Below are 22,009 nucleotides of genomic sequence, written 5' to 3' on the forward strand. Positions count from 1 at the left end.
AGCGGGCGGGCAGAGGGGCTCGGGCCGGGCACGGAGCGGGGCGGGCAGAGGGGCTCGGGCCGGGCACGGAGCGGGGCGGGCAGCGGGGCTCGGGCCGGGCACGGAGCGGGGCGGGCAGAGGGGCTCGGGCCGGGCACGGAGCGGGGCGGGCAGAGGGGCTCGGGCCGGGCACGGAGCGGGGCGGGCAGAGGGGCTCGGGCCGGACACGGAGCGGGGCGGGCAGAGGGGTTCGGGCCGGGCACGGAGCGGGGCGGGCAGAGGGGCTCGGGCCGGGCACGGAGCGGGGCGGGCAGAGGGGCTCGGGCCGGGCACGGAGCGGGGCGGGCAGCGGGGCTCGGGCCGGGCACGGAGCGGGGCGGGCAGAGGGGCTCGGGCCGGGCACGGAGCGGGGCGGGCAGCGGGGCTCGGGCCGGGCACGGAGCGGGGCGGGCAGAGGGGCTCGGGCCGGGCACCGACAGGGTGCCCGGCCCCGGAGTTTCCGTGCCCTCGGGAACCGCGATACCGTCACCGCGAGTGATGCGATTCAGGTTGTGCAAAGCGTGCTTGGCTTTTCCTGCCCTCGGGGCGTTTCGCCGTGCCTGGCCGCGCTGGCCCGGCGTGGACACGGCTGCAATGGGCAGCTCGGAGGCTTTTTTCCTCCAGGCTGCACCTTCCCCTCCGCGTGCTTCTGGCATCCCCAGACACTGTATTTTAATTACTTTGTAGCTCGCTTGGACTGCGCTCCCGGGCACGTGTGGCTCTTGGGGATGGTCCTGTGCAGGGACAGGAGCCGGACTCGATGATCCTTGTGGGGCCCTTCTAAGTTATTCTGTGATAATTTGTGCACGGTTCTGACCATGCCTCTAAAAATCAAAGTCTGCAACACCAAGCATTAAACTCTTAAGTCAAGAGTGACCTAACATATGCGCCGCAGTTATGCATCTGGAAACAGGGATCAGCTCCAAGCATCCCATGATCTTCATCTATGACCTTTTGTCAAGGATTTTTCCTCTTAGTTGTTAGGCTGCTTTCAGGTGTTTTCACGTAGGGAAAATAATTGCCTATTTAGCATTACTTACAAAGTTTTAAAAGTACTGAGGGTAATTTAAAGTAGTGCCAAATTTTCCTTAACTCATTTTCAAATTGAAAATATTTCAAGTAGACATTACTCCTTTGAGTGTTCCACTAAATCTGCTTTCAGGGGAAAAAGCAGGTTTGTTCACTTTTCATAATGGTGCTTTTCAAATAATAGTTTTCAACTTGAAATATTTAACATGAAGTGCAGATGGTACTCAAAAATTAACATTGATATATTGATAGCTCTGATGAGAACCTGAATTGTAAGTAGATGAAGGTGATTTGAATAGTTCTGCTCAGAATTTTTTATAGTGGGAAAGGGGCACCACAGACCCTGCTCTCATGTGTCTGGGCATTGTAATGCTGTACACTAAATCCATAACTAGAAAGGAGTAGATTTCATGGGTTTTTAGGACCAGTTTTGGAAATTCTTTTTTGGCTTCTGTATCTTTCTTGCAAAAGGAAAAAAAAAAAACCAAACAAACACCACCACCACCACATGAATATGTGTGTAAATGTAGTGGCACTTGAATAGATTATTTCTAGACATTTTTTCAAAAGTAAATTTAACTGTAAGACTTTTGTCCAGCTCCTTCAGCCACCACCCCACAGCTCTGCCCACATCACAAGGTATGCTTTCATGTAAATTTTGTATATTGGCTTCTAATTTGACCTCCAGCACCATCACATTATTGCATGTGGTTTGTGGTTGGATATTTTTAAAGGAGGGGTACTTGGTAATAGTACCTGCCTGTAGCTTTCCCTCAAAATATAAAAGAATAGCTGTTTATAACTTTAGTACCATTTGATTTTCTCTGCAATAAAAAAAAGAGTTTTCTAGAAAATGACGTTTATAATGAAAAGTATGATTTGATATTTGAATGGTCTTTAAAATAGTCGTAGTGAAATGACTAATGCAAGTAAATGCCAGAATTACTTTCTTCTAACATTTCAAAGAAAAAGCCTGCTTATTTTTGTAAATTATATTGTTGCAAATTTTCATTTGCTTTAGGAGCATCGGTGTATCCAAGTACATTAGGAATATATTTTCATATCGTGCCGTGCTTTTAAACATCAATATGCCAGTTACTGTCAATTGATATTTTAATGTTTAGCATTCAAATGTGTGGTGCTTGTAAAGAAAATGAGAATAGCTGTAACACTGTTCTTCAGCTCACACTTGAAAATACTTGTCTTGCCCTTGTACAGCTTGGAGGCAGCCTGTTGGAGGCTCTCTTGGAATTATTCTCTCCAGCTGTATTGAAAAGCATCCACAGTATCCACTAATTTTCCCCAATATCTTTGTCTATTTCTGTAGCCATTCTGAAGATTTTTACAAGGTTAGTGGAATTGGACTTCTGTGTTTAGTTAGAGAAAAGTAAATAGTACTGGGCTGTATTTTCCTTATTGTGCAGGTATAAATCGTTATTTTTTATAACCCCCATTCTCCTAGGTATTATGGAAGAAGGAAGCAACATCGCAGTATTGATGCCAAATATTGGGGAGCAGGAGGCTGTGCTGATTTCTGAAACAGTCATTGGCCCAACACTGCAGAGCAGCGAAGACCAGAGAAAATGTAAAACTGACCCCTTGATCCACGTTATCCAGAAGCTGAGCAAAATAGTTGAAAGTGACAAGTCACAAAGATGCCTTTTAATAGGGAAGAAACGTTCCCATGCCGATGCTTCTGCGCAGTCCTTGGACGCAGAGGAGCTTAGTGAAATCCCGGCTAAAGCAATCGAGCTCTCGGTGATTGCTACCCAAAAGACTGAAGAGTTAAAAGCAGATTATTTTGTGACTGAATGTCTTCCACAAAGCAAAAAAAAGGTGACGTGCTACCAATGTGGTCTCTGTAAGTTTCTATCGCCTTCGCTCTTAACTCTGCAAGAACATGTAAAACAACATGGGCAGAAAAATGAAGTGATATTAATGTGCTCAGAATGTCATTTTGCCTCCAAAAGCCAAGAAGAACTTGAATCCCACTTCCAAAATCACCACGAGAATGGTGGTAAAAACAGCATCCCGACAAAAGTGCAGCAGTGTGTCAATGTCACCAGTTCATTTCTGCAAGGGCCAGTGGAAGGAAGTGTCAAATCAGGGACTGATCAGACAGGAAATCTGGAATGTAAGGATACAACTCAGTCTGCTCCTGTGCCTGAGATGGGTAGGAGGAAATGGTACACCTACGAGCAGTATGGTATGTACAGGTGTTTAATTTGCAGGTACACCTGCGGTCAGCAGAGGATGTTGAAAACGCACGCTTGGAAACACGCGGGGGAGGTTGATTGCTCCTACCCCATCTTTGAGGAGGAAAATGAAACCACCAGCTTGTCCGAGACACTTGTAACTCACACGCCTCATAGTGTGGATACAGTTGTCCTTTCTTTGGAAAACAATGAACTTGATATCCATAGTGAGCCTTCTCTTCAGCTTCAGATTTGCAATTCTGAGCAACTGTCGTGTAAATCGCCCGTAGGAGCAAATGTAAAAGAGGAAGAGATACTAAGTGAGTCCGTGGTGCACTCTCCTACTACAGAGGTTGTAGAGGAGACTGTATCAGATACAGAACCAGACAATTTGATAACTGACAGCCTGCTATCCTCAGCACAAAAAATCATCAGCTGTAGTCCAAATAGAAAGGGTCACGTTAATGTCATAGTAGAGCGTTTGCCAGGTGCTGAAGAAAGTGTTTTGCAAAAGCCATTCTCAATGAACACTGACATTGAAGCAGAAAAAAAACTGATCTCAGAGGAGTCCTCCATTACCTGTGAAGAACCTGATGAAGTTTATCATTCAGATGCAATTCAAGAAGTAATAATAGAATGGAATAACACCGAGAAGAAAGATAACGAATTAAGCACTAATAAAAATGTAACACCTGATGAAAATGTGCCTCCTGCACGAAGGAGGACAAATTCAGAGTCTTTGCGACTGCACTCCTTAGCAGCAGAAGCTCTTGTTACGATGCCAATTAGAGCTGCCGAACTGACACGGTCCAGCCTCAGGGCTCTGACAGGAGAAGATGCTGTGGATGCAGGTGCAGGACAAGGAGGAGCTAATGGCCCGTGCACGGCTCATTCTAAAGCGGTGTCATCACTCAAGGATCCTTCAGAGGAGTTCAGTGGCTTAAACCAAAGCGAATGTGCAATAGTTGAGATAAAGAAAGATAGACCAGAGTTATCAGAAGCACCAATTAAAATGGGCATCAGTATGTCACTGCTCACTGTCATTGAAAAACTGAAGGAGAGGACAGACCAGAACGCTTCTGACGACGACATCCTGAAAGAACTGCAGGACAACGCCCAGTGCCAAAACGCCGGCGACGCAGCCGTGGCTGGGAGTAACCTGGTGGAGTTCATCCCCAGCGCCGAGCGGCCGTACCGCTGCCGCCTGTGCCACTACAGCAGCGGCAACAAGGGCTACATCAAGCAGCACCTGCGGGTGCACCGCCAGCGCCAGCCCTACCAATGCCCCATCTGCGAGCACATCGCCGGCGACAGCAAGGGCCTGGAGAGCCACATGATCAACCACTGCAAAGCTCGCATGTACCAGTGCAAGCAGTGCGAGGAGTCCTTCCACTACAAGGTAAGGCTCTGTCCAGAATCGCTCAGTAACCTCTGCTACTGCTTTTCTAATAACTGCTGATCCCTCTTTCTAACTTAATGCAGTCTGACATCCTGGCTTTGTCGTAATTACCGTGAGGGATTATTGCCAGCAGCGGGTGCTGAATGTACAGTTCAACTGTAATTATGCTGCTTTGCCCACTGAAATAACCTTGCTTCCTCACATAACTTTTTTTCCTGAGAATTGTCTTAGGGACATAATATTGTGTTGTTTTTCTGCCCACGCATAGCAAGTGCAGGAAGAAATGGAAACATCAAAGAACTTAATAGCTGAAAGTTTAAAAGAATGCTCAAACATGCCTTCCTGTTGTGAGTGTGGCAGTTGGGGGTAACGTAAGACACACTGAAGCAGAATTTTTTTTTTTTTTTCCACTGTTGTGTTGCTCTGGATGTTCTGCAGAACTTAGATTTGAAAGATTACATAGCAGAACAGAATAAAACACTTCTGCCATTTTCCTAATTGCTGTTTTAAGCATTAGTGAGTGAGTTTCTATGTAGTCAGCTCAGTACTCAGGAATACAGAACAGATTGCATCAGTATCCAGCTGTAGAGCTGAAACTCTTGGAAACAGCGGTTGTGCAAATTTACCCATATTTATTGTCATTTAGTCCTAGTTTGAAAAAATACCCAGGTAGGGGAGCAAAAGGCTCTCTCTTTTTTCTGCTCCCTAAGCAAGTCAAAACAGGACTGGTGTATTCTTAAGTCAGTAGGCAATATGAAAATTGAGTTAATTTTCACACAAGCCTCTAATCTCATACTGCTTTTGGAGTACAGTAATTTTGGAGGAAGAACTGTGGCCACTTGTCTGTGGGAATGGGAAAAGAAGGAAATCTATTTTCTAAATAAACACGAATCATAGAATCCTCTCAGTCACCCTCATCAGTCCTTTATGTTACTAATTCATGATATTCACTTGTTTTGTAGTAAAATTACCTAAGGGAGAATCTGCATATATGCTAACATACATTTCATATCAGTTATCATTAAAGCTTGAGTAACAACGTCACACATGTGATTGCAATATTCCAAGTGATCACTGCATGTTTGTAGTGCATATTTAAACATTAGGAACTGTTTTTTCAGAGCCAGCTGCGAAATCATGAAAGAGAACAACACAGTCTTCCAGATCTCTTCTCTACAGCTACAGCTAACAAACTAATAGTTTCCAATGAAGCAGATGATAGAGAAGGTATTGTTTTTATTTACACTTGAAATTACAAAAAGTCACTCATGACGTTACTTGTTTGCTGTATTTGTGTAACTGGTTTTAAGATCTCTCCTGCTGAAATGTTTTCACGCCTGTTTGTAGCCTTAAATGTATGTTCTTTCCAGAGGGCAAAATTTACCATAGTCAGTCTTGAGGTGGTGCTTATTGTTAGGTGATATATTTTTAGCCCCAGCAATTAAACCCTGCATTTCTTCTTGGGAAAAGGAACTGATAATGCAATATTATCCTGGATTTTTAAGAAGAAAATCTTTTTTTTTTTTTCCTTCCTTCAGCAGCTACAGTATTTTCCAAATGACCTAAACAAAAGAAAGCCCTTTTTTTAAAGTCAACAAGGTAATGTAGTTTGCTGTCAGGGTATGCACACAATGCCCTCCCTTCTGAGTTTAGAAATTTCTATTTAATTATGGTAATGTCCAAAATGAGTAATTTATTTTAGCCCTAGCGAGGCAAATGTAAGACATTCTAAATATGCAACCTGTATCTGTTAGAGTTGCTAGGGTAACAGTAGGTATGCATTTTCATAGAGACAGAGAATGGAAGGGATTTACAAGCTCCTCTTTCCATGTCCTGCCATGGGCAGGGACAGCTCCCACTAGACCAGGTTGCTTAGAGCCTCATGTTTGTTTAACTGTGTATCTGCTTCTAATTTAATAGTGTTTGTTTGCAAAACATAAACAGCAACAAAACAACAAAACCAAACCCACCAAACCCTTGATGCGTTAAGGTAATCAAACAGGAGGAAAAATAACCAAATTTTGAAGTTTAGGAGAAAATGTGGCCTTCAAATCCCTTGTGTGTCCTAGAGAGCCACTATGTATCATTGCAGTGTGCATGCATCCTCTTCACTGGTGAGTTACAGCTACTGAAAATATTTACAGCATTTTTATTTTGAAGGCAATGCTGTAATTATTAGTATTTTGCAAGTTTAGAGCATTATGGAGAAATACTAGTAATTAGATAGTCTCTGAACAACTGTGAGCTGAAGTATTTCCATTTTGTGCACAAAGCTCTTTTCTGTCCTAACTGTGCTCTCTTGTTTGTTTAGACAGCAAAATGTGCACTCTAATAGTACTTACGTTGCAGTAGAAATATCTGGGTTCTACTCTTTCCTCTGCAGCTGCTCAGTGAGTGCAAAAGCTGTTGAAATGGATGCAATTTCTTGTGAAACAAGGCACTGACTGGCATGAGCCAGGGTGGTGGGCAATGGTTTGCCCAAAACAACTTGGTACATACCAGAACAGAATGAGTTCCCAACTTTGCCTTCTGCTCTCTTAGCTCACACTGCCTCCTTTTCTGGCTTGCAGTATACAAGTTAAATTTAATTACCTTATCAACCTCAGGTGGAATAACCCTTTCCAGCTCCTTTTTGCTCTCATCAATGTAGAAGGCATTTAAATTCAGGAAATTGATCTGTAGTGCTCAGTACGTCCCCAGGACCTAAGAGAGCCATTGAAAGCCAGGGGGAGACAGGGAAATGGCCAGGGAGGGTCTGCAGGGAGTGGGACTACTTCCTATTGCATAGTCGGGGTTTTCTGCAGAAGGAATAGCAGAAATGTTTTAATTGAAGTGATAGGAAATAAAACATGGTTAGTTTAGCAAGTTACAATATTTACAGGCACAGCTTAGACTATTCTGACAGTGTTTTGTTTGCTGTAAACCAGTGTTCCTAAAGATGTCGTGATACAGGGAGAACCACCTTGCAATGCCTGAAAGATGTCAGGTTTGGAGAAATACTGTACTTATTGAGCTCAAGTCCTGATAACGTGACTGGTAATGTGAAAATCAATAGTCCTATCTACTTTTGAAATTAGTATGTTTAATGAGGTTGTTTTACATTCTATACCCTGGTTTTGTAATCTAACTTCCATGAAAGGGAAGGCCCTGTTCAAGGAATCTGCCTGCTTTCAATTAATTTAGAGATGTTTTTATAAATATTTTTCTCATTATTGTCTTATACTAGTGTTCCAGCCATGCACTTCAATTGATTGTTTACCCCACATGAAATTTAGTAATGTGGCTTGAATGAAAACAGTTCCCCTTTTAAACTTTTATTAACTCATACTGTGGAATGCTTAAATTATTTCAGAACCAATTTATAATCAAATTGCAGCACCACTGCAGTACAGCAATCTCTTGTCAAACAGATGTCATCCCTATAAAGCAACACAAAACAAAGAATTTTATGGCATAGCATCTGTTTATGAGAAAGATGCCTGAGCTGGAACAGTTTCATTTCTTGTTCATGAAATAGTTAGTCCTAAAAGTCTCTTTATTCATCATGGTTGTACAATAAATTAAAAGGAGCATTATGACACTGGATATGATTGGATTGTAAATGTCTAATAATGAAGGAATAGGGTAATAAGCAGCATTACAGGAGCACCTGTTACTGCTGCTGCAACAAAGATCTGTCATTTCCATATTCACTTGTAGGAGACCTGATATTCTGCATCCAGAAAGCAAAAGAGGCCCCCAAACCACAAGAAATAAGCCAGTGCAGGGGGTGAGGGACATGAATGCTGTTTTGTAACAGCAAGAGATTATGTGATGCATTGTAATTTATGTGCATTTTGTGGAAGGAATAAATATGAAGTAGTGATTGGTATAAATAATTGCTCCTAAGTGTGTGCTGCTGGGTGTGAGCCTCTTAGAACTATGCTGTAGCTAATATGTTTGCATAGTGCTTTAAAAAATCTCATTAGATACTGTTGGTTTTAAACTGCCTGCCCACTGAAATACCAAATTCATAACAGAAAATACATTTGGAAGCTGTTTATTCCAAAGCTGCAGAATTTAAGATGGAAAACCCCTTCAAGCGGAGCACAGCCCCTGCTCTCCCATGGATCTGCAGCCCTCTGAGTGTCTTTGATCCACTTGAGGTCTCCTACATGGATGTGTTTTCATAAAAGAATAATGCAGAATATAAATTCTAAAGTCTTCAAGTAAATAATTAGGATTGTTTTGATAATTTTTACATTAAAGGAAAAACAAAACTAATAAATTACTCTGTGAGCATATTGTAGGAAAAATTACAGTGTATTTTGCTTTAAGGTTGACTTGCAAAGAGTGCCTGTTGGATATTACTTCCATATTATTTCTTATAAGAATGCTAAAGAGTGAGCATTGTGTCATGTTTTAAAATGAAATATAGGAAGTATATTTTCAGTTATCTCGATACACACAGAAATATTCCAATTTTATTTCACTGTCTTTGCATTCAGACTGCTATTTTATACGATATATCATATATTCTTCACAATAACCCTCTGGGGTTATCAGCCTCACCTAATTACTTTGCATCTTGAACCAAAAGTGCTAAATTTTGGAGTGAAAGTTTAATTACTTGTAATTTTCCTTTACTGTTGAAGTTAGCTGTCTGACTGAGTTCATCAGAATAATATATCTAGAACCCTTTTTGGCATAATTCAGTGCCTGCCTGTGGGAAAATAAATGTCTCCTTAAAAGAGTTTTACCATCATGACTCTTAATTGTTTTGATAATGAGGAAATTCAGCCTAAAAAAAAGTGCATGAGGTACAGTGTGATAGCCTGGAATGGGAAAATCACCTGCATAAAAAATGCCATCCCTCTTCTCAAATGTTAATATCTTAACCCGTCCCATTATTCAGTGAGGGAGCAGGAACTGGGCTGTTACAGTGCACGCACTTACTTCTCAAAAATATTCCAGCTGTGCACTCATGGGCACACATTTTCCTGTGTTCAAGAAATCATTAGCCTTTGTCACTGCAACCATTAATTTTTTAAGTCCTTTTCATTCTGGAAGCAAAGAATTACTTTTGTTACAATTGCTTTTTAGTAATTTGGAGAAGTTCCAGATTATTTATTAAGACATCCGGTCAATACCTATTTTTTTTTTTATCCTCTCATATCTTTCAGAAAGTGTGAGTGTATGTGGATGATAAAGAGGATTTAGAGACTTCTGGAGGTCTTTTGCTTTTCTTTTCTGTGTTTGCCAGTTTGAAACTCATCCATTCTCAACCCCCATCTTTTCCTTTGATGCATTCTGAAAAGCAGTGAAACTGCTGGGTTCAGCAGTCCCACATTTTATCACCTTTTACTGTAACACGGGATTTTACCCAACTTCAGGGAGAAGGGAAGTGTCCACACTGAGAGAAAAAAAGTGTTTTCCTAAAATTATAATAATTCCTGTAAATGGCAGGGCAAATGCAGAACAGTAGGGTAAAATAAACCATACCTTTATTACCTCTATGTCTGTTGTCTGTTTAATACTTTAAAAGTATTAAATATTGATGAACATTCAAAACTATTACTTTGAAATGTTAATTTGTGTTTGATAATTCAGTTGTGATGAAATTACAATCCGAGAATTCCTTCCAAGGCTGAGTGCAGCTCTCTAAAGGAATGGGGTTTGTTTCCACAGGAGGCAAGTCTTCAGCGCAGAAGCTGTTCAGGTGCGACGTGTGTGACTACACGAGCACGACCTACGTGGGTGTCCGCAATCACCGCCGCATCCACAACTCGGATAAGCCATACAGGTGAGTGCCCGCGCCTGCCTGACCCCGGCACGCTCACTGAACTGCTCATGCACTTGGGAAAGGTGCTGCCAAAGAACTGCAATTACAGGATTTGACCGCGAGTTACTGAAGGAGCCACGCTTGCTGCCTGACTCAAACTGCGTAATTAAGGTTTGCTAATTTTTCCAGAATGCATCTTTTGTCAGTCTGCTGCTTGTTTTCAGTTGGAAGCATTCACATGTGGAAAGGAAGATAACTGTGTTATAATACTGGTCTTTGGCTAACAGTAATAATACATTTCTCAAAACCCTTGCACACCTAACTTCATTTTGGATTTTCTTTCTTGCAAAATGTTCTCCATTGCCATATTGCTGCTTTATACATCAGCTGCTAAGAGTATGGAAGAATTCTGCCCTTGTCACCAAGTGCCTCCTCTTTTTCACTAGTTTCTAACAATAGTAACATACTCAGTAACATACTCACTTAGGAATATATTTTATAAGATTTTTACAAGGGTATCATATGGATTTATGTAGGAACTTGGGTATGTAAAACCACGTGTACTACTACAGCTGAGGTTCCCAGCAAAAAAATAAATCCTGCATTTTCCTATTGGTTGCTGCATAAATTCCCCCAAATTCAATCTGTGCTCATTCAGTGTGGATCTCTGTCCCTCTCTAGTGGCTAGAAAACAGATCTTAAGTCAATAGATTTTTTGAGATGATCTTTAATGTAAACTTCTATCTTTCATGTAAATTCTGGGAACTCAACACCTTGAAATGCTGAGCTAAGCCAGGGACTTTCTCTACCGGATAAACAAACCTTGAAGACGTGTTGTATTTTGATTTGTGCATTATAATGAAATCCCATAACACCAGCAGAAATTCACAAGATGTTTACTGAGAGGGCAAGTGTGGAATACAAATAGATTGTTTTCTCCTCAGAACCTTCACTATTACCATTATTTATGCCTTAGTGAGGTTGGAGTAGCAGATACTATAGAATGTCTTGTATGTGGTAGTTTTCAAATTGATGTTAGAAGCCTGTTTTGATTTAGGAACCCTTGGAAATTTTCCAGTGATGATACAGACTGCTGCATACTAAATACAAACCGACCCATCTGCCTTGCTTCTCTTATTATTTTTTCATAAACCCTTTAGACAAATCTGAAAACCTGGCAAGATACTTAAGACACAGTCTGAAAACCATAATGATCCGGTATTTATGGTATTTCTCCTTCTGAAACGTGAATTCCTCAAGCCTTCCATAGTATCAAACAGCAACCTACTATACTGCTGCCATTTTGAGAGCTGTAAACATATTTTATTATTTGTTTGATAAATCTTGCTGGAAACAAAGCTGTAGGGCCTTAAATGATATGTTTTTGTATATTGGGTGTGTTCTGGATTTTAATACTGCACAATTAAATCCTTTCCAAAATATTGTGAGTTTTCTCAGGCTAAGTATCCTGTAGTCTCAAACTGTTTCACACTATAGACCAGACTCTATAACTGGACATTTTACCATTTAAAAAAAAAAAAAAAAAAGCAACACCTAAAGTTCAAACAAATACATAAGAGTTTTAGCTGAGCTTGATGGTTTCTGTTTTAATATGCTAGATACAGGAAGGTTGTGTGGTAGTATACTGATATTTATGAATAACAAGGAATTTGTGTAATACTTTGGGATCTAAATCCAGAGAGCTGAATTTAGATCCAGACTGCTTTATGTATTGGTTTTATAGAAAGATATTGTGACAGAAGTAAAAAAAAACCCAAAAATTTGAATGTCATGATTTGACACACTTAGGTCACTCAAATCTGAATATGTTGATCTTGACACTGACTTGTTTTTCAGCAATAAAACCCTGGAACTTGGTGTTTTATTACTGGTTTGGCTTGTACAATGTCATGAGAACATTGCTGGTGCAAGAACATTGCTGGTGCATTAAGCAGAGCACATATTCTCCCCTGCAGCTCATAGGGAAGCACCCTGCCTTTGCAAGGGCTGCACCCAGCCACCTGCATCCTCACCTCCCTTGCACCTGGTCATGCTTACCCACATCTGGAGAGGGGCACGAGAGAGATTTCAGGAAGGGACATAATCTGTACGCCTAGGGATGCTTGCTGAAAGGTGGAGGCTTTTTTGGGCTGCAAAAGATTCTCAGTGCCCAACAGCAGGTTAACTCACAACTTGGAGTTATGTAAATATTGTTAGTCCTCAGCTGAAGTCGTTCTAGGTAATTCTCGTAGCTGCTGGGGTTTGGAACAGTGTCAGCAGTGAATTGTCAGACTAGTTCACTTGTTGTTGTCTCTTCAGATGTCGCGTGTGTGACTTCGCCACCACAAATATGAATAGCTTGAAGTGCCACATGAGGCGGCACCCCCAGGAGCGTCAGGCAGTGCAGCTCTTGGAACAGTACAAGTATGTAACGGGGCTCATGTGGCAAACAGCTCTGCCAGCGGGGTTTGTTACGTTAAAGCAGGGTTCAGGTTCTACTCCCTTCCCTCTAGAGCCATTCTCCTTCCAGAGAGTTGTTTGGGGTTTTTTGATGAATTTGCGTGGCATTCCCAGGTGGTGCTTCTGCTGGCTGATCAAACATGTCCATGACTTCCCTCTGGAACAGTGTTCAGATTTTGCTTTCCAGAATGTGGTGGTTGCACGCAAATTGCCTACTGAAAATAGTTTCTGGGCTGTGTTAATTACCTAAGCATATCTGGAATTGTTCCGGAGATTATATAATCCAAACCCATGCTATGGCACTACTAACATTTAACATTATAGATGGGTAAATTCCAGTATCTAGGAATGATCCCTGGCTTTGTTTAATATCCCAGTCTAGGCACAGCCTTTGCATGTACATGTCAGTTGGAATCCAGGCTGGCAACACCTAGTTAACATTTAGTATGAATAGTCATTAAGTGATGAGTGTCCCTTTTAGTCTGTCCATAGATATCGGTGGTTTATAGATAGATGAGAAAGTTGGCACAAAGGTGTGGAATTGTCTACTATTGCAACAAAAAACAGAAGCTGGGAAGCGAAAGGAAGGAAAATCAGGAATATTCTGAATATTTCTTAGTGGGAGATCTTAAGGGCAATATAAAGAATCCAAATAAAGCACACTCACATAGAGGTTTCTTTTCAAGAAAAGCTGCTTCTACAACTTAAAAGTACTTCCACTGCATTTTTCCCCAAAATGTTCCTAGAAGCATTAAGTTCTATTTGCTCAGCTGCCATACTTCCTACAGTACTGCTGAGTGCTCTTGGTATTAACCACAGATTACTGGAAACCTCCCCACTTTGGTCCCTGATCCCCAAGGAATTAGTCTATCCAAAGCTGCAAGATAATTGTTTCCTCAGTCTATCAATGTAGAATACTCCTGAACAGTGAAGTTTAATAAGTCAGCACAAATCAAGCAATAGGGGAGGTCATGCTATGGAATTGAAAGGCTTCTACTACTAAACTCAGTGGTAAATAATTTTGTTTCTCTGAGAAAGTGTTGCATATACTCTGAGTTCATGATCGTTAACTGGAGTGCAGCATGCTAAAAGCTGTTGGGAGTTTCTGTGTCTGATTTGAACTGTATGCTAAAACAGTCACCAGTATTTGGCTCAAAAGATACTGTTCTCAGCAAAGTAAATTTTATTAGTAAATCACCTGAGTAAATTAATGAGCTTCAAAAACTGAGAGTATTTAAAAAGGGCTAAAAATGGACACTGAGCTGTGGTTTCATTGATTGTGTTCCCAAACCACTGACACAGAAAAGCAGTGGCAGAGAAAATCATATGTATGATTTTCTAGTGGGCATTTTAAATTAAATTAAGATTATTTGTTCATCTTTGTGTTTTACAAAAAAATTATTTTGGCCTAATTTCAGCTATAAATTAATTACAAGGTCTGCCTTTTATCTGATGTATTTTGTAACAGCCTTATTAGAGAACTTAAGACTCCCAATCTGAGAATACACTCGCTCATCTTTGAAAGCATCCGTTCTCTTTGTAAGGCTCCAAATTAGAAGGAAAAGAGACAAATAGGATCCTACATTCCAAGTCAGTAGAGAAAAGTGAGCTAAAAGGACACACATGTTGCTCCCCAGCAGGACAGAATTACTTTGCCACATAAGCAGGGTAATGTACTGTGCTTTCACCCAACTTGGGGGATTTTTGCAGTTCTCTGCAATCTTCTGCTGAGCAGAAATAGTTTCCTGTGTATGATTATTTGCAGGGCATTTTGGACTATACCCTACTGTCATTAAGAAAAGGCATAAACCCTGACTGAATTGTAGTGTATAATGTGGTTTTATGTAAGCCTTCCTGTGTTTCCAGGTTACATTTCTGAAAAAGTCTTTAAAATTTACAAAAACTGACTTGCATTGTGGTAATTTTAACAGACTCATCATAGTAACACACTGGGATCACACTGCTTGAGCAGAGATGCATTCCTAGTTATAATTTATTAGCAAAAGGTCACCTTTGATTGATTCTGATCTTTTCCATGGGATTTGGGGAACTGGAGCCTTCTAAAGTAGCAGGCAGCTAAGCAAAACAGCTTTTTTATCCAAAAGACAGAAAGACAGATCCTGCTCTGGAATGATGTCATGCAGTATCACTCATCTCCTTCATGCTGAGGTGACTAATTTATCACCATAAAAAACAGGTAAAAAAAACCTCCTGTGATGTATATTCCTGCATGACAAGGGTTGTACAGGATTTGATCAGTCTTGGGTTATTCCTGTCCATAAATATATACCACATCTCCCTGTAAATAGGATTTATTCTTCAGGGTTTGTGTACTGTGTAAGATGGTGTTTTACAGGGAAATAGAAAATTTAGTCTTGTGGTACCAGAGCTGATGGAAAACTCTGGAGAAAATTATCACCTCTCTGAATCTTGATCTGTGAATATATCCAGAATCTGACACTGCCCTCAGCAACCTGCTGATCCTGCTTGAGGGGCTGGATTGGACCGTGTGACCTCCAGAGGTCCCTTCCAACTTCAGCAACTCTGTGATCCTTGGTAAACTAGTACCTGCTATACCAGGAAAGACTTACTTAGTTCAATTGACATAATTAGTGCTAATTACACAGTCCCTGCTTGGTTCAGAGCAATGGCAGAGAGAGCTCACTACCTCCCTGCCAGATGCCATGTTTCTTTAGTCAGCAGAAATGCTGCATTTCTGCAGTGTTTAAACAGTTTTATCAAGCCAAACAGATAAGATTTCAGTTCAGTTGTTTAGAAAAATCCAAATAATTAGGTTTATAAGTTCTCGGAGCCTAAAAATAGTCATACATTTCAGGATGAAACTTTGCAAACTCACATGACAGAGTTATGAAATTGAAAAGGGGGACCAAGAAGAAGGTTCATATGGATCTCTCTGGTTACTCATCCTTTCGGAAGAATTCAACCATTGCTAAACTAATAAAATTTAACTTTTAAATGTTTCTCTTTTTCCTTCTCCATTTTTCCCCCAGGTGTTCTCTCTGTGGATATGTGTGTAGCCATCCTCCATCCCTGAAGTCCCACATGTGGAAACATGCAAGTGACCAAAATTACAACTATGAACAAGTGAACAAGGCTATTAATGATGCAATTTCACAAAGCAGTAGGTATGTCTGATTTACTGTCAAGCCCTGTTATCTTTCAAAAAACCCAACCCTGACCCAAAATAAAGTCCTATCAGAAAGCAACAGCTGTATATTTTAATACTTGTTTTGGTTTTTATTATTATTTCAGGTTTCAAGGACAGCTCACTGACAAAACCTTATTAGAAGGCACAGATGAAAGTACAGTACCTATACTAGGAAGTTCAGACAACTTGGTGTCTTTTACAGAGTCAGTTAACCAGACTACAAATGAAACTTCAGGTTCTGATGAAAATGAAAAACCTACCTTGATGAATACCTCATGCAGTTTAGAAAAGAACTCCACTCTACCCCATCTTGGCACAGAATACTGTGTTCTTCTCTTCTGCTGCTGCATTTGTGGTTTTGAGTCTACCAACAAAGAAAATCTGCTGGATCATATGAAAGAACATGAGGGTGAAATCATAAACATCATTCTAAACAAGGACCACAGCACAGCTCAGAATACAAACTAGGTGAAGCAGTAAGTTAAGAGGGGATTTCCTAGAGTGATTGTTTTCTTTCTTTGCTAATTTTTGCCTGATAAACTTGTTAAAGAGAAGAATTGCAAGCAAAACTTGATTTCCCATCCTGAGTTCTTGTTTCAGTAGGAGTACAGTGTTTTAACCAGGGATCGATGAATCAGTTAAGAGATAAATATAAGGTGTGGAGAATAGAACCATCCATTTTAACCTGTTACTTCTTTATATGGTGCCAAGATTGTAGGATTGTTGTGGTTTTTTTTCCTCTTCCTGTCAGGTACTAGTCAGTAATAATGCATTAGCACAGTACTTAAAAACCCAAAGGTGTGAAAGCTTTGAATCACTTGAAAAGCTTTTTCCTTCCTCCCTCTTTGTTGTTTTCCAAGAATTCAGCAAAGAAGGTTTTTATCCTCTTTTTTGAAAGCTGATCTGGCAGCAGATCTGATAAAACTGTTACAAGATGATCTGGTGAACCCCCCTGCCTGGCTTCTGGAAGGTGGGGACAGGGGAGGTGGGCCAGGGCATGGGTGTTGTATGCACACACAGGAGTTCCATTTTTCCCTGTCTATTTTTAAAGCTTTACAAACTCCCAAGTCATTTTCCAGCAAAAACTGCCATCCTTTCCATTGATTTAGAGGAGCAGGAGGTGAAGGGCCTAGAAGCATTTGTTAATAACTATTTGTTTGATTGGATCCTAGCTACAAAACTCCTGTCTTTTCAACTCATAGTGTGTAACAGATTATTTTTTATAACTATAACCTGTTGTTTCTTCGTGGCTTTCTTGACACATTCAGACAAATTATTTAAGAAAAGAAAATCCTAAAATGTCACTTTCTATTTGTGATGATTACTTTGCAGTATGGATGAACAATGTTTTTAATGAGAAAGATATTAACAATAATTGCCACAAAGTGGTGTAGGTTAAATCTGTGTAGATTCCAAAAGATGTAGGTGAGCACAAATTGGAATTTTCAGAAACGCCTACATGCTTTGGCAATCTTTGAAATGTCACTGGCTGGCCAAATTTCCCACTTGTCTGTCAGAGCTGTTACTTTAGAAATAATAAGCTGAAAGATAATCTTCCTGTAGAAAATCATATTAAAAAAAGAAATGACAAACAATATCTTAAGCCAAAACTGTATCCAGTCACTTACTGAATAAGTTTTATTAGTACCTATAGTATGGATTGATAAAGGGAATTAGAGATTATTTTGTTGTCTAAGAAACACACAGAACTATCACCCTTTTAAAACCTTCAGTTTCAAAAATTACACCGTGGGGGTTTTTTTGTTTGTTGTTTTTACAACAAACAGCAGTTGGCAGTGGAAGATACTAATCTGTATATCAATAGGAAATATTATTAATACTGGCTTGTTACCTGGCAGCTTTGCTGAAGTTATTGATTAAGTTGGCTGCTTAACTTTTTGAAAGATTCATTAAGTGTAGTATCACTTCCAAAGAAGCCCTTTGGCAGCCAGATTTAAATTTCCTTGTTCAGGTATGTATTTATTTCTGCTTTTAATGAATGGCAGATGCACAGCAGATTGCCTAGTGCTGACACAGGCATGCAGTGACCTGATTTTTAGTAGCTCAATGCTTAAAAAGTTCCTCACTTTTAGGAAAACAGTGGTTTCTGGTTCCTTTATTCACACCCTTCTGGCAGCAGAAATCAGCTGCAGCTGTAAAAGTGAGAGGCTGGCACATGGAGTGTCTGTATTGTGCTAGCACTGTCTGGAAGTGGCAACCAGGAAAAGAAAACAGTAACAGAAGTCACAGCTTCATGAAGCAGCATGAAGTGTAGAGGCCAGGGTAAAAGCACTAAGACTTCAAATATATTTGATATTTGTCTTCAAGAGATTTTTCTCAATTTGACTTCTTTTGGGTTAAATAGGTATTATTTTATTTTTAAATTAGATAGCAGAAAGTACACATTCAACTTGAAGAATTGGTCAGGATATAAGGCCAAAGTGGTTTTGTGCTGAATTTTTGAGATACCTTAAATATGGATGTGAAGTTAATTATACATTATTTTCATTTAATAGTTATTTTTCGTATTCCTACAGATGGGTTTTACATTTGAAAAACACATTATTTACATGATCCCAAATTCCAGTGGCGATAAGGAACTTTTAATGGGATATTAATATTGTTGTACTGACACTGCTATTTTACCTTCAGTATAGAATTAATGTGAAAATACTACATCATCTGGAATGTATCTCAACTTTCCCACTCAGAAATCCCATTTGTTGGAAAAATTAAAAGGACAGTGAGATCCCTAGTAATGCTAAAGTACCAGTCAGTATTCACAGAAACAATACTTGCCACACTGTTATTTTTGTGTAATTATGTTAAAGTTGCTCAGCTAGCGAAAGATAGAAAAAAGAAAAACTTGCATTCATAAGCTACAAAGGGGATGGCAGCAAACCAAAATTTCAGAAGCCAATAACCTTGAATCAAAATGAACAGCCCTGGTGTGTGTGGAGGCCACACTTGCAGCATTCTGTGCAGTTCACCAGGAATCGGTGTCACAGCATTCCTAAGCAGGATGTGTCTGTTCACAATTGTTCTCTGCCATCTCGTTACTTTGTTCTTTTTGACCATGTGTTCCTGTAAAACAAGGAAAGCTACTTGCCTCTAAAAACCATTACCAGTCCTGACAAATGCCAACCAAGAATTCTTTCCCATATGCAGAGATTTACTTTTTTTAGCTGTCTCCATGCTGCTTGCAATTAGTTACCACTCACAATTCCCAGGGACTTGTCAGAAGTCCTGCATGTGAAATAATTATAGACTTAATTTCTTCTGAAAGCAAATTGTTTCTCAGGTTATCTGCTTTCAAAAGTGTATGGCTGGCTTGGCTGCATGTTTTGTAAGGGGTTTTAAGCACATTTCAAAGTCACTAACACTGCAAATTTCCCCCTTTTTAAGCTTTTAAACTATTTTTGTCTCTTCGGTCACACCACTACCAGGTGATCAGCTATTCACGTGCTGTTTGTTTAAATTAGATTTTATTCTGTGATACAAACTGAAACTTGCAGCTTTGTTTGCAATGCTTGTACTTCCACTAAAGAGCGAACTTCATTCATACTTGGCTGTACTGAAAAATGGGTGCATATTTCATCTTCCTGATTTATGCTTGACCTGGAAAAATAGAGTGGGATTCAGTTGGAGTTATTGTATTTTCCTCTTTCATAAGCACTTATTTAATCATTTGAAGAAATGTACAGTTGGTGCTCAAAGTAACATTTGTTAAGATATATTTAATAGAAATTTACATTTGCATTTGATATTCATGGACATGAGTACATGTATTTTTTTAAGAAAAGGTATTGTAACACTATGGCACTGCTTTTATAGCCAAAGTATAAAAAAAAAAATTAGAAAACTGACATGTAAAGACTGCAGTTAATTCTGATACTGTATCTTATTAAATAGGATGAGTTTTGTTTTATAAAGTTATCCAGCACATTAAGCTGCATGCCTTAAGCTCTCTCTAGGATTGTGTTCCTGACAGGCGACTCTTTGGAAGGATGAAGCAAAGTCTGTAGTACTACTTTAACTACCTTCTGGAATACTGTACAATGGTAGAATAATTTATTTTGCTTTACAGGAGTTTGTCACGTATTGACTTTAATATTGTATTTTGGTAATAAACTTTTTTTTTGTTAAACACTTTAGTCACTTTTATTTGGCCTCTATGTAATATGATTATGGAAAATCCAAACACTGAACCAGTGTTTAGAGAGACAGAAATCTGTTTGAGTCAAAAAATACTTGAAATACTTTACTGCCATTTCTTATACTTGTAAATACTGCTAATACAAGTTTTATCAAAGTGACTGTGGTGAAGAAATATGAAACTATTAAGTCAAAATATTTGTAAGCCTGCATGCAGTTAGGGTGGCACCATGCTGAAGGAAAGAACTGCAAATTCAAAATTGATAATGAAGGTAGTAGAATTTTTTCCCTAATTTAAATAAGAGTGAAAGCCTTAAACAGCTTTATTTCAGGTGATTGACTTTTGCTTTCCCATCACATAAGCTAAAATATATCTTGAAGCCTATTTTTATATATACAGCATATTTCTTGGCCTTGCTGGAGCTTTTCTTCTCATCTTTCTCAGGAAAAAATAAAGTCGATTGGTGTTGCTGGGGAGAAAAGAGAGTATGGCCAGGATACCCACTGCTGCTATCAGCATGGTTTACAGTTACATGAACAAGCAATCTTTTGCCATTTTCTTGTTATTATTAGGGCCCTGGCCCAAAATGTGCTGAAATAAAAGCTGGAAATACAAATGGGTTTAGATGCAACACCACAGAACGCTGTGTCATGCAGATTTTTCACATTTTCTCTAATGCAAAACCTGGGAAAAAAGCTCTTTGTAGTAGGATGCGGCATCCAGGTATGATCCTCTTCACTAGGCTAAAACACCTTTCACACTTGAGCTAATAAAGCACAAGAGCCTCTGCAGCAGTTTCTTCCCCCCATCAATAAGCTGGTGATCACAAATAGGGCTGGGCACGGGGCTGGCTGGGGCAGAGCAGCACCGAGGGCTCCTGTGCTGATTGTGGCATCCCTGGGAACTGGGAGAAAAGGAGGAGAGCCCTGCCACACAGCAGGGGGATTCAATCACTCTGTCCTAGATCTCTGGCAAATGCTGAGGGTTGAAATCGCTGCAGAAAGCTGGTGCACCACAGTGAGCTGCTGTTTTGCATTTCTTCGAGGCTCGTTTGGAGAAGAGCTGTCACACAGAGCCACTCAGGAAGGGAGACACCAGTAGAACTGGCCTAAGATTAGCTAGGTAATGAAATTCACAATTGGTAAAACCAAGATTTTTTTTGCTCAAAAGCAAAAGCTTCAGGACCCTGAAAAGCTTTAAAAGTTGAGAAAAGTGAGAACCCAGAAATTTGGCATATTTGCCATCTAACAAGGCTGCTGAACAGCAACTCAAAACGTTGCAGGTTTAGACTTAAAATTTACTGGGGCAGAACTTGAGTCCTGCTTTTCTAGTTCATGGTGGCTCTATTGACGGTACTGAATGGGACAATACAAGAAGAAACGCAAATAAATGGAATTTAAAGTTTCTTCCAACCATTTCCTGTACGCAATAATTTGTAGATGTTTGGCATTTGCTGGATTTTGGGTAACTTAGTACTAACACGAACACTCCACTACTTCAATCTGCTTGGAACAGAATGAGAAAACAGAATATTGTTAAATATCCTTTTGTTATTTTGGCAAGTAAGAAGCCAGCATTGCAACAGTATTATAACAATACAGTAATGATACAACCATCAGTGTTACTGATTGCAAGCTACAGTTTGGTGACTTTTAATTCACATTTCATAATATAATTTTCAGATATTAATATCCATCTGGAAGCTCTTTAGTTCTGCATTCTCCTAACTTGAAACATTAAATTTTTATCAACAGACATGTTGCCTAAATAATAAATTGTTTCAATGAGAATATGTTATATAATAACTCCATTTTTTCTAGTG

The 22,009-nt window shown here is 39.8% G+C and overlaps 1 protein-coding gene across 2 annotated transcripts; it reads left to right on the top strand.

Moving 5' to 3' along the window:
• Nucleotides 1-1,550: 1,550 nt before the first annotated feature.
• ZNF507 (zinc finger protein 507) lies at nucleotides 1,551-20,174 on the top strand. 2 transcript variants are annotated; one of them, XM_040075362.1, is made up of 8 exons: nucleotides 1,551-1,686; nucleotides 2,266-2,396; nucleotides 2,510-4,641; nucleotides 5,763-5,868; nucleotides 10,309-10,423; nucleotides 12,722-12,826; nucleotides 15,874-16,008; nucleotides 16,136-20,115. In XM_040075362.1, exons 3-8 carry the CDS (start codon nucleotides 2,515-2,517, stop codon nucleotides 16,497-16,499), a joined length of 2,952 nt encoding a protein of 983 aa, XP_039931296.1. In that variant the 5' UTR covers nucleotides 1,551-1,686; nucleotides 2,266-2,396; nucleotides 2,510-2,514; the 3' UTR covers nucleotides 16,500-20,115. The 2 variants fall into 2 exon arrangements, with proteins under 2 accessions (XP_039931296.1, XP_039931297.1); XM_040075363.2 differs by lacking the exon at nucleotides 12,722-12,826 and having other exon boundaries at nucleotides 16,136-20,174.
• Nucleotides 20,175-22,009: the final 1,835 nt, after the last annotated feature.

Source organism: Hirundo rustica, chromosome 11, assembly GCF_015227805.2.
Source record: "Hirundo rustica isolate bHirRus1 chromosome 11, bHirRus1.pri.v3, whole genome shotgun sequence".
Lineage (NCBI taxonomy): Eukaryota > Metazoa > Chordata > Aves > Passeriformes > Hirundinidae > Hirundo > Hirundo rustica.